General features: G+C 37.6%; 2 protein-coding genes across 2 annotated transcripts; one reads left to right on the top strand and one right to left on the bottom strand.

Annotated features, from left to right (window-relative positions):
- Positions 1-684: 684 nt before the first annotated feature.
- rbm14a (RNA binding motif protein 14a) lies at positions 685-5,902 on the top strand. Its single transcript, XM_060891188.1, has 4 exons — positions 685-715; positions 850-1,708; positions 2,021-2,218; positions 4,059-5,902. The coding sequence occupies exons 1-4, from the start codon at positions 700-702 to the stop codon at positions 4,192-4,194; spliced, it is 1,209 nt and encodes a 402-aa protein (XP_060747171.1). The 5' UTR covers positions 685-699; the 3' UTR covers positions 4,195-5,902.
- A 677-nt stretch (positions 5,903-6,579) lies between these two features.
- On the bottom strand, positions 6,580-14,893 carry slc29a2 (solute carrier family 29 member 2). Its single transcript, XM_060891187.1, has 13 exons — positions 14,846-14,893; positions 12,282-12,348; positions 12,092-12,170; positions 11,779-11,927; positions 11,503-11,642; positions 11,277-11,411; positions 11,079-11,176; positions 10,564-10,639; positions 10,316-10,464; positions 9,839-9,947; positions 9,655-9,740; positions 8,002-8,201; positions 6,580-7,399 (listed from the first exon to the last, which is right to left on the bottom strand). The coding sequence occupies exons 2-13, from the start codon at positions 12,302-12,304 to the stop codon at positions 7,288-7,290; spliced, it is 1,356 nt and encodes a 451-aa protein (XP_060747170.1). The 5' UTR covers positions 12,305-12,348; positions 14,846-14,893; the 3' UTR covers positions 6,580-7,287.
- Positions 14,894-16,019: the final 1,126 nt, after the last annotated feature.

Genomic DNA, 16,019 nt, shown 5'->3' with positions numbered 1-16,019 from the left:
GGTGAGCTGCTAAGCTAACTAGCTAGCATACTTATGTGTTGTTTGTGTTGTATTTCATTATTTCGGTTTTATATTTTTGCGTTAAATTTCGTCTTGTATGATTGTTTATCGTCACGGTTCATACAGAGGGTGCGTTTTTATTTGGGTTGGTGACCTTTTTTATGTAACGTTTCCTTCATAGAATTTGCTAGAAATGCTACGTAGCTAACGTATTGCTAATAAAGCTAGCTCGGTGCGTCGAGAGGTTTTAGATGGTAAAAGCTGCTTAAAGCTACATTTCTGTCGAAGAATAAATTAAGTAATATTAAATAATACAAATTTAATTAATCAACCTTGAGTTTTTTTATATTGTAGCCGAAGTAACCAAATTCAAGTTAACATGAAGCTAATCTTTAGGTTTGTCGTGGCGGGTTTACTGCCATGACGTCTGCGAATCGAACCCGGAATCAACTGAGGCAGTTTTGAGGCAACTTTTCTTTGTCCATCTGCAGGGAAAAGGGGTTGCTGACTGTGAGATCCGTGGTCTAGATGGTGTAGAGTTTCGTTGTCGCAACCTTTTGTGTCGAAAAGCCTCGATAATTGTATCAGAACTCTATCAAAGTAAATGTAGGGAACATAAGAGCTCTGGGTATTACTGCTGAACTGCTTTAACTGTTCAATCGTTTCAGACTGTAAAACCAAAAAGAGTTAAACCTACGAATGCCCTTGTTGAAATGTATGGTTTAATTTGTTTTCTGTTTATCACGTGATTTTATTGCGTCACATATGCTCACCTCGTGTGATTGAACCTTCAGTATGCTGTTTTTCTAGTACTTTATTTTGTGGTGTTTTCTGTATCCTCTGTTTCAGCCAAGCCCGACTCCTCAGCAGGTTATACTTTTCTACACATGGAGCATCAAGAGAATGCGGCGAATGCCGTCGAGGCCCTATACGGGACCTCCTACACGGACCACCACCTTTCTGTGGATCTTTCAAACATCCAGCAAGCTAATCCTGGAGCCATGTCCAAGGTGCCGTGTGCACGTTGCGGGACGCAGGGACACTTTGCAGGAGAGTGTCCAACCAGGCCACCTATGGAGCACCACCAGAGTCAGGCAGCTGTACTTGCTGCTGCAGCTGCTGCTGCTGCTGGACTTCCTATTCAGGTACAACAGTGTGTGCACAACTCTTTCTTTAACACCAACACTTCTGATCCGACGTACGCGGCTCTAAAGGGTCTGACTGAAGCCAGTGGAACAGATGGTAAGCCAGTGAGTGCTGCAGTCTATGGTGCCCTGGCGAGTCAAGTGTATGGTTCTGTGGCTGACCAGGTCATCAGCCAGGGAACAGATGATTCCGGGTACCCAGCAGCAGGAGAGGCACCATCAGCCACCACAACCACCACAGCCATGAACCCTGCATATGGCACAAACTCCTCTGCATATGCAGGCCCTGCCTATGGGACCATGGGTGGAGCTGAGCCTGACGCACAAGCTTTATTTGAAGCTGCCCGGCAGCGATTCATTGAGCAGGGTCAGCATGTTTTGGCTGAGCAACAGGCCATTACCAAATCAGACCGGGACCGGAGCCCTGTAAGACGTTCTGCTCTGCTGCCTGACCCTGTTCCACAGCCCATCAGTGCCACAAGACCCAAGCGCCGTGCTCTGCTGCCCACACCACCTGGAGGACCCGAACTGCCTGCTATTAAAGATGGAGACCCTATTGCAAGGTACAAGATAGTAGAAATGGATTTAGTCTTAGCATGTAACATCTGGGACTCGGATACATGGAAATGCATTTGACAGTAGGGTTAGTCTTAAATTCTGGCTAAAATAATAATTAATATTCTTTTCATAGCCTGCTCTTAGAAATGTTCTTGTCTCAGTGGGCACAAATTCCCACAGTCACACTTACTTCTATTGCAACCCCTTCCCTTTTGTTGTGTCTGTGTGTTTAAGGTAATTATAGCACAGCTTAACAATCTATTGTTTACATCTGCACACTAAGCAGCCCTTTTTTTTCCTTTGACATTTCATATTAGGTGTTATGCAGAGTATGTCCAGCAGTACCAACAATACCAGCAGTACCAACACTATCAACATTATCAACAGTACCAGTACTACTATCCGCCACCTCCGCCACCCCCACCACACCAGATGCCAACCATGCCCATGCCGCCTTCAGGGTCGATGGATGGCAATCACATGGCGGCTCCTGGAACCGGCGCATCTCCAAGAGCGTATGAGCCACCTCCACCACACAAGGATCCCCACCTCCGCAATCCTGACTACTCCCACCACAACATGCCAGAGCCCACATATCGATAGATCTCACCACCTCACATGTGTGTGTGTCGTGTGTGCGTGCACACGCATGTGCTCGCTTGCTTGCCTGTTGTGTTGTTGACTGCTGAATGTGTGTGGCATAGGTAGTGTCGGTCCTCTAGAAGGAAAGGGATGCATTAAATCTTGATATTAGCTTTATGCACCAAACTCGTATTATTGTTTTATTAGTCTATTAATTAGACCTCTTATAAGTTTAAACAATCTGGTTGTGCCTAATCTGACACCAGCCTTTTCCAGGAGACTTGAGAATCTCTCATACAGCAGATGATACAGTTTTGAGCACAGAGTCTAACATTGGTGGAGGCGTTTCTATTTATATATAGATTCCTCTCCAAGATCTACGTGCTGTAGTTGTGTAGAAATACAAACATTTTTTTAAGGAACCAACATAAATGTATCATGAAGGCAGTAGTGGGAATTTGAAATACAAAGAGGACCTGTGTGGATGGTGGTTGAGTGTGTGTGCGTGAATGTCTTTTAATATACCAGATTGTTCAGAGAAAACATTTTCACTCGCAATAGAGCCACACATTATCACGCATCACCTTCCATTCCAAATGGGTGGGATTTGGCTTTGAGCAGAGATGAGCTCCATCAGTATCAGCTAAATAACACAATAGAACTTGATGTGTTTCAGCCCATTGGGCATATAAGGGCATGACCTGCTCTCAGCATGAAACTCAACTCCGATTATTAAATTCACCTCTTGGAATGAGACTAGGCTACAAAATGGACGGCTAATGTTTGTTAGTCTATCTAGCATTCATCAGCCAAATAAAAAAAAAATGACTTGACTAGTGCATATTCCTACTTCCTACTTAGTTGTTTTCTTGTTATTTCCATATCCGTATTGATTTTGTGTTGGAGATGGCATTGGTATAGCCTGTGGATTGTGTTGCAGGGCTATAAAGGAATCAACTGCCATTGCTAGATTTGTATTCCTCTACATGGACAAAATGTGTTCAGGCGGCTAGCGATAGTTAGTTAATCGCTCAAATTCCTTTTTTGCCTCCAATACAGCAAGGTCCTCCTCCGCAGCCCCTTATGATTCTTTGTCTTTTTTTTCGTTTTTTTTATATATATATAAATTTTGAGTTCCCCCCTTTTTTTTTTGCCATCACAGTACATTTTAGACTGATTTGGCAGTGCTCATTTAGTTGGTTTGATTTTGGGGTTGTAAGGTCTATTGTATTAGGCCTCTAGTTGATTTGAGTTTGGGAATAAAATACAGTGAATACAAATATCTGATGTATTTTTGTTCAATAGTAAATGTGACAAACCAGTGGACAAAACAGGGCAGTTTGAATTAAACTCTATTCAATTTAAAATGTAATTGGCAGTCCTCCTTTCAATTAGGTTCCCTTAAATGCAGTGTGTATATATATATATATGATCATTGTTTTTGTTAAAGTGTTTGTTTGATTTAATTGATTCAAACCTGCCTGTTTATCTTGGAGACTAGAGGAAGGAGTCTACACAAGGTTTTCATAACATCTGGCATGTAACATTTTAATAAATGAATATGCAGTCTGCCGACTCAAATTCTTGTATCAGATCTGCATAATTTTCAAGCAAGAGCTAATTGGTTATTGCAGGGTTTTGTTCTCAGATGTTATGGAGAATGTTGTAGCATTCCTTCAATGTGCTTTACAGACATCAGTAAACTGATTGCAATGAAAAAAAAGGCAGAGAAATCTCTCTTTTTTTAATGATTTTATGTCCTCTTTCCTTTAGAATGCACCTCAGACTGTCTTCAGTCTTTCATTCCAACGCTGAGAGATTGTCGGGTACTCGCACGAACACAAACACACACATGCACAACATGGTCTCAGTGACCTCTATTGGCCTGGATACAACAAACCTTTTGTAACATAGGCAGCAGATTGAAATGACCTGCAATATTCGATTATGGATTATATTTGTATTTTTCTGTGCATAATTCAGTGTATAGTTAACAGGTTTCTAAAAGACACCTGATACAAAACTTTCCATGACTCGTAAGTGTATCCAGGCCCTGATGTTTACAAGACGAAAAAAGGCAGATATTATATTGGAGTGGTCATTGTTTTAGTCTTAACATTTAGTGGAATGGTGATGGAAGGGTAGCTCTTTATAGTGCATCAGGCCTCCTCACATTAACTTACATGTCTGTCATTTTGTGCTAGAAATAGTGCATGACTGGTTACTCGTGCTGTTCTTCCAGCCACATTTTCCCTTTTCGCTAACTACAGCTAGAATGGCTCCCAGGCCTCAGGACGCCAAGTTGCACATGACGGGGGAAGAGAATTAGAGTCCCACAGTGGCATGGATGCACTCCCCAGAAAGGTAAAGCCCTCTGGCCCCAATCACGCTTGCACCTTAACCATACACCACTTCTCCTAAATCATCTCCTGTTCCACCTCAGCTCAGATCCACCTTCTGGCTGAAGAACTTGATGTGGAAAAAACAATGATGAGGCTGTTAGTGTGACACAGATTAGGGTTTAATAAGTTCACATTTAGCAAGCAGAGAAAAGTCATTTAGCTCAGGCACATGAAGTACCCCACGTAATCTTGGTTTGGTGGTTTGCAATTAAAAAACAAACAAACAAAATGTTTATTTTTTGTGAACATACTGGTTAAAGCCCAGTGGCATATCCATTCAGAAGTTATCATAATGAGTGTCTTATAAGAAACATGCTCACAATAATCCATTACAAAGTTCATGGGAACGTGTGAGATCACGGAAATTTGAATTGTTGGCTTGTTCTGTGGCATTTGGTGTTTCTTTTGAGCATTTTCAGTAAGACGAGACGAGATCCGCACACACGCTCACAACTGAGGTTCCCTGGCTATGTTTTGAACTGTTAAGAAGACAGCACAGCTTTAAGGGGAGCACAGTGCAATCCAAAAGCCAAGAGGTGGGGTTGTCGCCTGGTAGGTGAGTAACCAGTGCGCCACAGTCCCACTCAAACCAGTTCCTGTCCTCAAACCCAACACGTCACCTGCCCCATCAAAATTCTGTACATCTCTAACTTTAAATGCATGCCTCAGGGAATGATGCTTTTAGAGTTCACGCTTAGAAAATAGTCAGGACCAGGACGTATGACTGACTGACACAGAAATGTACATGACTTCATAACATTTGTTTGAAACGAAGAAGTAAGTCGCGCACCTCGAGTTCTGACAGGAACGGAGTTGTCTGACTTTTTTAGACATTCTTATTCTCATCATTAAATAGTCAAGTCCAACCTCTTCTAAATGTACAGTTTAACAGTAACTGAGCAAATCACCTCAGTTTTGATAGCTCCTTATTGTCCATGACTTTGCAGCTTCTATTTCATATTTCTTTTACTGATGTGTAAATGAACATGTCATTCTAAGTGTGGTTTGAACACATATAGCATTGCTTATGATTCATTTAGGTCAGGAAATAATTATTCAGGGAGTATGCATTCATTGATCTAAATGCTACCATTTTTACTGAGATCGGTTTACTTCTTTTGCTACTGTCTCTGCAAAAAATGTCAAATCTTTTTTTTCTCTTTGTAGTCCTCCTCTAATCTTGTAAAACTAAATTAAATACATTTATAAAAACCACATTGTTGTGTGTTTTCATCTGTAGAGAGGTATTAAAATGACCACACCACACTGTTAACAGAGGACAAAGGCCAGTTGTATAAGCAGAATGCAGAGAAAAAGGCTCGTTTTAAAGAGGGCAGAGGAAAACCGCCAGGATGTTATGAGTTGTCGAGAGTTGAAAGTCTTTAGTAAGTCATGTAAGCACTCCGTCATGGGCAGGAAAGCATCTCAGCACGTACAGCACGTCCACCCTTGATGTGGATGGGCTACAACAGCAGACGACATCTGGTCATGTTCCTCTCACCTCTCTTATCAAAAAGGGGTTTCTACCCAAAGAACTATGGCTCCTTCACTGTTTTCTGGTTTTCACACATTTTACATGGGCATTTTGGCAGATGCTATATTCAGGGCAACTTAAATTGATCTAAGAAAATGAAGGTGATACTCAGAGATCAGTTTTATCGTTCTGATGTTTGACGTGAACAATAACAGAAGCACTTGACCTGTATTTACCTGATTATGAATAATGAATATTTCGGTATTCCTAATAGATTGAATGTCGAGTATATAATTATTTATAAAAGAGTAACCAATTCTGTGTATCTCTAAATATATATGTTAAAAGAAAACTATTTATCTAATTCAGCCAAACATTTTTAATCAATAAAGGACAATTAATGCTAAACTTTAATTTACAACTGACGGAGGTGAGCAGTGTAGAGTACAGAGAGCTGTGTGAAAGCATGGAGCAGGTCATCTCTCATAACCTGATGGGTTACAGCAATGCTGATGGTTAGATTCTTGTACAGAACAGTATTTGTTTATTCTTTAACTGTTACAATGATTACAAAGTAATCTGATATTATACTGTAGGCATCAGCTCAGCTATGCTGGGAAAAATAACTTGGAGTGAGAAGGAAATGCAAGTTTTGCAAGTTTCTCAACAACAGTAACTCAGTAAATGTGTAAACAGAGACAAGACTTTTTTTTTTTTTTTTTTTAGAAAGACCGAAAATAAATATGTTAGAAAACAGAAAAATTTAAAAAACAATACAGTGCAATATGAATTCAAAATATTGACAAATATTTTGTAAAAATAGTAAAAAACTAAAATTCTTTAAATAAACATGGAGTTAATATAAAACAAACCAATAACAAACAAATAAAAAAAATAAAATAAAAAATCTCCCTTTTAGAACATATAATTGTTACATAATACATTATCTAATCTTTACCATTATGATTCACTTAGGTGTAGCCTGTAATTATGGATTTTAAAGAAGTATTGCATTAAGAAGTGGCACGTGAGAGTGAGGCAGGCTCTAGATGTATGGGATTAGCATTGCAAAAGCAGAATAGCTGCCTGAATAGCAGTAACATGACCACTAGGCCATCAACGAAAACTATACGAGTTTTTTCAAGACAAATGAGAAAGCACCCCCAAGTGACAATCCCAAAGCCAGGAAAAAGGTCATCAAAGCCCCAGCAGTCTCTGCATCCTTAGACCTCACCAACCTGGTAAACAAAAAAAAAAATGAATAAGGATTCTACTACAAAGTGTACACTACTAGTATTCTGTGTAAAACACAATTCAGAAAAGATACTCTCTAGCCAAGAGGTTTTGGACACCTGACCATCACACCAATCTAGATTTAATCCACCCAATTCTATTATAACCTCCACTCTACTAGGAAGAATTTATTGAGCGTAGCCATGAAAATTCTAGCCTTTCAGCCACAAAGACGTGTTGGTCAAGGAGGCTTGGGTGCTTTGAGGGTTCTAGATCATCACAAAGATGTTGAGTGGGGTTGAGGGCTCCATGGAGGCTACTTGAGTTCTTCCACACCAACATGTCTTCATAGGTTTCACTCTTTGTACAGGGGCATCGTCTTGCCGGAATAAGTTTGTGCCCTTCATTCCAACATACAAAAAAACTGCTGCTAACTTTGTGGCAACAGTTTGGGGAAGAACCACATATGGGTGTGATGTTTAGGTGCCCACAAACTTTTAGCCATATAGCATAAATTTAAACATCTGTGGAGTACAATAGCATCCTATTATCCTATTTATATCCTATAAATTATGCATTTAAGGGATTACTGTAATGTAATACTTACTGTGGAGCATAGGACATGGAGAGACAGGCAAAATATCCGTTTGTCATGGCAAATAATGACATGATGACTATGTAGGCTAATTCATGTTTGAAAAAACTTAATGGATAGATGCGAGATGGAATGTTGCAAAACATGAGGGCAGGAATGAAGATCATACGAGCTGCCACTAAGATCGGGAACAGACAGCTTTCCTTTTTGGGCTAGAATGAAAAAAAAAAAAGGCAAGTATTACTTTCTAACAGGAGCAAATTCATGGGTAGAGTGACATTATTGCACTGTGTATAAATGTTTAATCTAATTGGAATAACAGCAGCCCCACAGTACTTAAGACTGTAATTCAGATCACAGTTTAATTCAATTCAACTTTATTGCCCTTATACCAATACAGTGGTTGTACAGTATAACAAAACACTATCAGGCTAATTTTCTGGTACAAGACTGTGGGAAGAAAGTGGACAGAGAATATAAAATATGTGCATTTATTGTTGTTTCTTCTTAATATTCTAACCATTCATTATCTTTATATAACACACAACACCCTTCCTTGTTTTATTAATTGCTTATCTAATAGCAGTAGCTCTCAATGAGTGAACCTTTTACATTTCAACTCTCATCTGTTCTACTGAATGCTTATATTAAGCAGCATAACATCATGACATTGGATTTGAGACCAAATGCCTCCTTTACTCCTCTTTTCAACCTGTTGTCTTCACTGCATGCATTCATTCATTGCATTAAAAGAATGTGTCCAAGGTCCTTCAAGGGTCCTGACCATTTACTGGATTGGTGCAAATTCAGTCCTGACTGGACATCCTAAAGATTTGCGCCTGCCAAATCTCTGTTTATGGCCTTCCTAACTTCCAGCCTTTCTTTGGTGAATAATCTCACCTCACCAAAAAATCCTGTCGTAGTTAAAAAAGGCTGTCCTGTGGTCATATCAGGACATCTGGTCAAAATATGTTCATAGCGGACATCCTTTCAGCACTAATCCAATGCTGTTTGGCTTTACTTTTTAAATCCTGTAGATGCTAAAGACATCTTTCACTCAGGGGAGAAGGTTTCATCCAAGGGAGATTATTCACATGATACCATTTACTTATCTTTAATTGCAACAGACTCTTGTTAAAAGTAATATAACGTCGCTTTTGGGCGGAAACCTCGTATGTCCAAATTTGGTCAATTTCATATTTTTTCACATATCGATGCTATACAGTCCCCATGTGGGTCTGTTATTTTTACAAGTTATTAACCAATCTAAAGTCCTGAAAATAGCTTGAGCGCAAATCTCATAACTCCATTGGACACTTCAACTGTCCACCTCTTCCTCACTCCGCGGGAGAGCTTCGCGGTATATTTCTCCTCAAGAAGAGTCGCAACGAATCAACACGTCTTCTGAGGTAAATGTCTTCAAAACACTGGGCTCAAAGAAAAAAAAATCTTGACCCCCGCTAGTTCTGGTGCTCGTCTGAGGACAGGAATTTAGCGCAAGACAATCCACTGCAACGCGGACTAAACCCTGTGCACTGCAGATAAGGTACGGCGTTTTTTTAATTTCCTGAAAAGTAATGGTTTTGGAGATACGAGGATTCCGTCTGACAGCGACGATAAGTAATTTAAAAATAATTAAAGAAAAAATATATACTGAAGCCTTACCCACTGAGAAATATAGGTGGCACTTCGGCCAACCCAATCCATCAAACTGAAGACCAAGAAACAAAAGAGGGGTGTAAAAATGTCGCCTGTGTGTGAGAGATAGAGAGAGAAATAAAGTAATGGAATTCCTGTTTTTTTCTTTTCTTTAATACTTGTTAAAGAATGTGCTGTAATGGTGACCTACCCATTGTTCCTGTAAACAGACCATTTGGCTTCACCATCACAGTGACTGCTGGAAAAACAGACAACGTGACTGCGAAAACACACGTCACACACAAGGCCATCACCCAAATCTTAAAAAAAGAAAAAAGAAATATATATAGATGAATAAGAACATACAACCATATGGAATATTACAAATAAAAATGCGTTAGCCTCAGAGCAAAACTTCAGCAGGGATTTGGAAATAAAATGCGCATTACATCTACCCGAGAGTTAAAAGCTGATATGTGATTATTTATTTCTACTTAATGTTTATTTATTTTCATTAATGATGTAATTCGTGTGAATAAGTGGACCTTGGTGTGTCTGTATGTGAAGGGATGCTGACAGAAGGGTGGCGGGTTTGTGTAAAAGTCTCTCAAGTCAGTATGTAATAACTTTGTTTGTTAAGCAAACTGTTTATTTCATTTTTTAGACCTTTAATAAGAAAATGCCGAACCTTTTTAAACACTGCCAATACCGGTGCCTTTTCTCCTTGTGTCTCTAGTGCGTCCACAGTCTTGAAGGCTCCGACATAAGAGTCATTTAACGCGCTTTTACCAGCGTAGTCTGAATCAGTGGGCTTCACTTTGACCAAGGTCACATTCTCTACAGCAGCAGACAAAACATATTTACAGTCTCAGAGTTACTCAAGTCTCAAAAGTATAAACATGTCTGATATATTATTCATCAATGTCTGACACTGACCCTTAAGGTTTAGATCCAAATCCTCCTTTGTCTCTTTGTTTCTAGCTCCAACTTCTAAATATAGTCCTGCAAATTTCTGGAAAAAACCCCAAAGAAACAACAAAAAACACTGTTTATTAAGAATTATTTGTTGACATCTTGTATAAGGTAATGGTTATAAAATTCTCAGACTATTATGGATGTAACTAAGGTGCGTCTGTGCTGTAAAGCATAGCACTTATTAATAAAACAATGGGATTTCAACTTATAACATCAGATAAGCCCTTCCATGGTAAAATTCATTTCACAGACCTCCTTTGAATATAATCCAACATCTCAAACATTAGTCTAAACTGACACGCTGACATGGTAACAAGTTAGTGACGTCAGCTGCCAGTGGTTATAACGTTATGGCTGATCGGTACATACTGTATATACATTGTAGTATAGACTTCCTGGTTATTCTGACAAGACCCCACTTTAACAACCAGTAGTATATAATAATCTAGGTGTAAAGCAAAAATGAAAAAATGTACCAGGTGTGGCAGCAGTGAGTAGCAGCACAGCGTGAGGAGCGTGGCAGCACAGGGTGTGATGAAGTAGCCCAAAGCCGCACTCTCGTTATCTGTTTTAGCTAGAGATGCAAGTCAAACACAGGAAAAGACAACTTCATTTAGGATCCGCAATAACCCTAATTCTTTACCCTAATTCATGTGATGCTCACTGATACTCACAGATCTTTGACACCAACATGGCGACTGCAGAGAAGATGCCAGCCATGGCTTGACCACTCATAAACCATGAACTATATTTGGGGGGAAATTTCCCAACCAGACCAAACAGACTGCCCTGAAGCACCGCCCCAAACACTGTAAGCAGAAAAGGTTTACAATGATCACATCACTGACAGCTTCCACCCAATTATATTGCCTTAAGGTATAATAATTTGGCAACACATACTGTTGATAAACCAGATGATCGCCATTGTGATTTTGAAGAAAAGATCCTGTCCCATTTTGACTTTCACTAAGGTTGCGGTAAGGATGAAGAGTAGTAAAATGATAAACATACTGCCGGCTATCCTCATCCTTTCTGGAATACTGCAAAGCAAAACAGAGACATCGTATTGCACAAAATCCAAAGCAGTCAGAGACACAGATTTACCTTTTTTTTATTATTATTATTTTTTTCCTAGTGTCCCTAAAACTGAACCTAAACACATTAATATGTACTTACTGCTGGTAGAGAAACGAGTTTAGTAACGTGAACAACAGCAAAGGCAGCGTGGAAAGCAACACACACATGTTGTCGAACATATAGGGAGAAGTCTGGTCAGATTCTGAAGCGTTGCTTGACATTGATGTGTTTAGCCGTTCGTTGAAATACTGTGAAAGACAAAGGATGAGTGCTATAGATTTCTGCACAAAATAAAACATTGTACAGATGTGTGTGTGTGTGTGTGTATATATATATATATATATATATATATATATATATATATATATATATATATATATAAAGCATTCCCAAAAGACTCCCAGTTTCATACATCGAAGGCAGTAATGAAGAAATTCCATGGAAGAAGTGTTTCCATGCCCAGGATGAAAAAGATGATGGCCACAAGACCTCTGTCAAAAATAAATTTAATAATAAAATAATAACAATAATTAGTTCGTTATTAGGGTAGTTCATTTGACTTAATCATAAATCTTAAATTCGAGTATATACATAAGACCCACCTGTTATCTGATGGACATAGCATTTTTATCCACCAGTTCTGCCTAAAGACACTTGGAGAAAAGAAACCTTCAATAATAAGCAGAATTATATAAATTAGATAATGAACTCAAATGATCTCTTAATCTTAGTTAGCTAGTTTAGCTGCTTGACAACAAACACTGACGATTGTTCTTCAAATGCCTCTTCTAATACACAGACCTTTATTCTACTACACCAGCATAAGCAATTTGCTCAGATCATACCATTGCTATAAGACAATTCTATAAGAAACAAATTGCTTTGCTGATTTTTTTTTAACCCTTCCTGTCCTCTATTCCTGGCACTGTGTGTTGTTCTTTAATGCAGTACAGCTTTAATTTATTTCAGCTGAAACATTTAGGGATTTGTTTTGTTATTTTTTAACTACAATGTGAACAAAATTCTGTGATTTGTAGATAGAGCTGTTTTAACTGTATTAGCTCTGTTTCTCTGAAAAACTACAATCTTCTCAAATAAAACTTAACCTAATACAAATAAACAAGCAGATAAATCGAAATACACCTCAAAATACTCTAAATAAAATGACAAAATCGTACATGCTCACACTCAAAAAAAGTTATTTAGCCACTTAAAATTATTCAAGTAAATTTACAGTTTATCTATTTAAGTCAAAGTATTGATAAGAATTACGTGTGTGTAGGTCATGGTGCATCAAGTATTCTACCTTTGGATGTCAAGTTAGTTCACACAAATTGCCTCTTGCATATATGTGCACAAATCTTAACTTTTTTTTAAGCTAAATCTATTGTTGTACATAAATCTGATTATATCTTGAATTAGTATTAACAGAGGTTTAGACAAAGTCGACCAAATCAACAAAAAAAAACAAAAAAAAAAAAAAAACAGTTTCTGGGGGAAATGATTAAAACATATGTTCTGTAGTAGATAACACTAGAGCTCCAAATTGAATTAAAATGTCCCTTTTTTGTCATGATGCTTTGTAAGCAAGCATCATCAATATTGCATTCTGTCTGAATGTCAGAATTTTGATTCAATGTTGTGTCTCCATGCAATAACAAAGTAATACATTGTGGTTATCAAGAGACGTAAATAAAATAACATAGAATAAACATAAATGTAAGTCTATGTCAAGAAATTACTAAAGCAGCAACGTTATGTACAAATCAGTTACACAAACATACCTTGGAGTCCCTTTTTTTATGCTCAGAGACATCACATACAGTATGACAGGTATGTCAGGTTTACATTAACCTATGTTAATGTCTAAAGCTACCTTAAATAAATTACAGGTAGTGCAAAATTCGGCAGCAAGAATACTTACTAGAACAAAGTTAAAAGATCACATTACTCCTGTTCTGGAGTCCTTGCACTGGCTCCCCGTTAGGTTTAGGGTTGATTTTAAGATTCTGATGCTTACCTACAAGGCCTTACACGGGTTAGCTCCTCAATATTTGGCTGATCTTTTAATTCCTTATATTCCATCTCGCAATCTTCGTTCTTCTGAAACTGGTCTTTTAACTGTTCCTTTAACTCGTTTAAAATCGATGGGAAATAGGGCCTTCTCTTCACTAGCTCCAAAACTGTGGAATTCACTACCAACTGAGATAAGGCAAGCAACATCTCTTGGCACTTTTAAATCTCTGCTTAAAACTTATTTTTTTAAGGTAGCTTTTAATTTGTCTAAATTGTAATTCTACATAGTGCTTATTTTATTGTCTATTTTTGTTGCTTTAATTTTAATCATTATATTATGTGTGTAATTTTGTTGATTTTATTTTGCTTTTGTAAAGCGCTTTGAGATGTTCTTTTAAAGGCGCTATAGAAAATAAAGGTTATTATTATTATTATATGTCTAGGGAAATCTGTTGACCCAAATGGCCTTCTGATTAAGCTACACGCTCATGTAAAAATGACAGCTTTTCTAACATTATTGTGATATTGAAATGAAAAATGAATTGAAAACTATCAGGAGCTTTTTAGGGTAAAATTTGGAGATTTCTTTTAAAAATATGTGTTGTACTTCTAATATAGATGCAATAACCTGTATGTGTATGAACATAGCTTCATTTCATGCATTTGTCTACAGACTAACATGTTAATATATGCTATACCTGTACGTGCACACAGGCATCTTATATATCCGTTTGAATGTATAATTAGTGCTGCTTAATACTGGGTATTTTATTTATATCTGCAAACTGCGCGGGAAAACGCACGCGCGCAATTTTTAAACTTGGTTTTGCCGCCAAATCAGTTAAAGTCTGTTATGTGAAGGTTTATGACGATACTATTGAGCACTTTAATTAAGCATAAACGCAATTCACGTGGTTATCTTGTTGCAACTCGTATTACTATTATTACAATATATATATTATATACAATATTTATTATAGTATGTTATTATCTATAACATACTACAATATATATCATAGTATGTTATTATCTATAACATACTATAAAGATAAACCTAGTAATTATATATAAAGACTATATCTGACATATATTCTGTACTGCACTATAAATCTCACCCTAGATTAATATATATAATATTAATAATACTCACGTGTGCTGTAGTGAGATCTGTCACAGCTTTGGAGCGCGCGCTCTGTTGAAAAATACAGTGGCTCGTGTAGACCAAAACACTTTTTTTTTTCATGTTCGCTTTCAGCCTTAACCCTGTAATACCCAAATATAGGGGGAAGAATTAGCAATTTTTTTTTGACCTCTCAGATATTGTTTAAGTAGGGCTCTGATGTAGAAATGTTTTTAGGGAAATGTTTAGAACTTCTAGAAATTGTAATAAACACAGAAAAATATATGTAAGGAATTTTACTTGACAAATCCAGTCATGCAATAAAAGGAGATGAGCTCAACACAAAGTTTGCATGTAGAGCCAGTTCATGGCCAGATGACTGGGACCTATAAACACTTCTTCTATTCAATAGCATTGTGAAGACAAACAGTAGAATGCATTAACTATGTAAATGTGGTTTTGAGGCTTTACAGGGTTAAAAGGTTTCAGTAATTACAGTTTGCTTCCTGTAGATGTCGCGCTGTAATGTCAATCAATCAAGACTATGTAGACTCGAGACTATATTATTAAACTATTATTGTTGTTGTTGTTCTTCTTCTCATTATTATTATTATTATTATTATTATTATTATTATTATTATTATTATTATTAGTAGTAGTAGTAGTAGTAGTAGTATTGTTATTGTTATTAACAACAAGTTAATAATAATAATAATAAATAAATAAATAAATGCATACATAAATAATAATAAATAAATAAAATCATCATTATCATCATCATCATCATCATCATCATCATATTATTATTATTATTATTATTAGTAGTAGTAGTAGTAGTAGTAGTAGTATTGTTTTTAACAACAACAACAAGTTAATAATAATAATAATAATAATAACAATAATCATATCATTCATTCATCTTCTACCGTTTATCCGAACTACCTCGGGTCACGGGGAGCCTGTGCCTATCTCAGGCGTCATCGGGCATCAAGGCAGGATACACCCTGGACAGAGTGCCAACCCATCGCAGGGCACACACACTCTCTCATTCACTCACGCAATCACACACTACGGACAATTTTCCAGAGATGCCAATCAACCTACCATGCATGTCTTTGGACCGGGGGAGGAAACCGGAGTACCCGGAGGAAACCCCCCGAGGCACGGGGAGAACATGCAAACTCCACACACACAAGGTGGAGGC

This window comes from Tachysurus vachellii, chromosome 17, assembly GCF_030014155.1.
Source record: "Tachysurus vachellii isolate PV-2020 chromosome 17, HZAU_Pvac_v1, whole genome shotgun sequence".
NCBI lineage: Eukaryota > Metazoa > Chordata > Actinopteri > Siluriformes > Bagridae > Tachysurus > Tachysurus vachellii.
Note: the sequence above shows the minus strand (reverse complement) of the source record. Positions and strands in the feature narration are given on the sequence as shown.

Excerpts from the sequence above, each read along its gene's own strand:
- rbm14a (XM_060891188.1), top strand. Across the intron at positions 1,709-2,020 it reads GATGGAGACCCTATTGCAAG|GTGTTATGCAGAGTATGTCC; the intron begins GTACAAGATAGT and ends ATTTCATATTAG. Across the intron at positions 2,219-4,058 it reads ACCGGCGCATCTCCAAGAGC|AATGCACCTCAGACTGTCTT; the intron begins GTATGAGCCACC and ends TCTTTCCTTTAG.
- slc29a2 (XM_060891187.1), bottom strand. The coding sequence starts at position 12,304 with ATGCTATGTCCATCAGATAACAG. Across the intron at positions 11,928-12,091 it reads TCTTCATTACTGCCTTCGAT|TATTTCAACGAACGGCTAAA; the intron begins GTATGAAACTGG and ends TGTCTTTCACAG. Across the intron at positions 10,640-11,078 it reads ACTCACTGCTGCCACACCTG|AAATTTGCAGGACTATATTT; the intron begins GTACATTTTTTC and ends GGTTTTTTCCAG.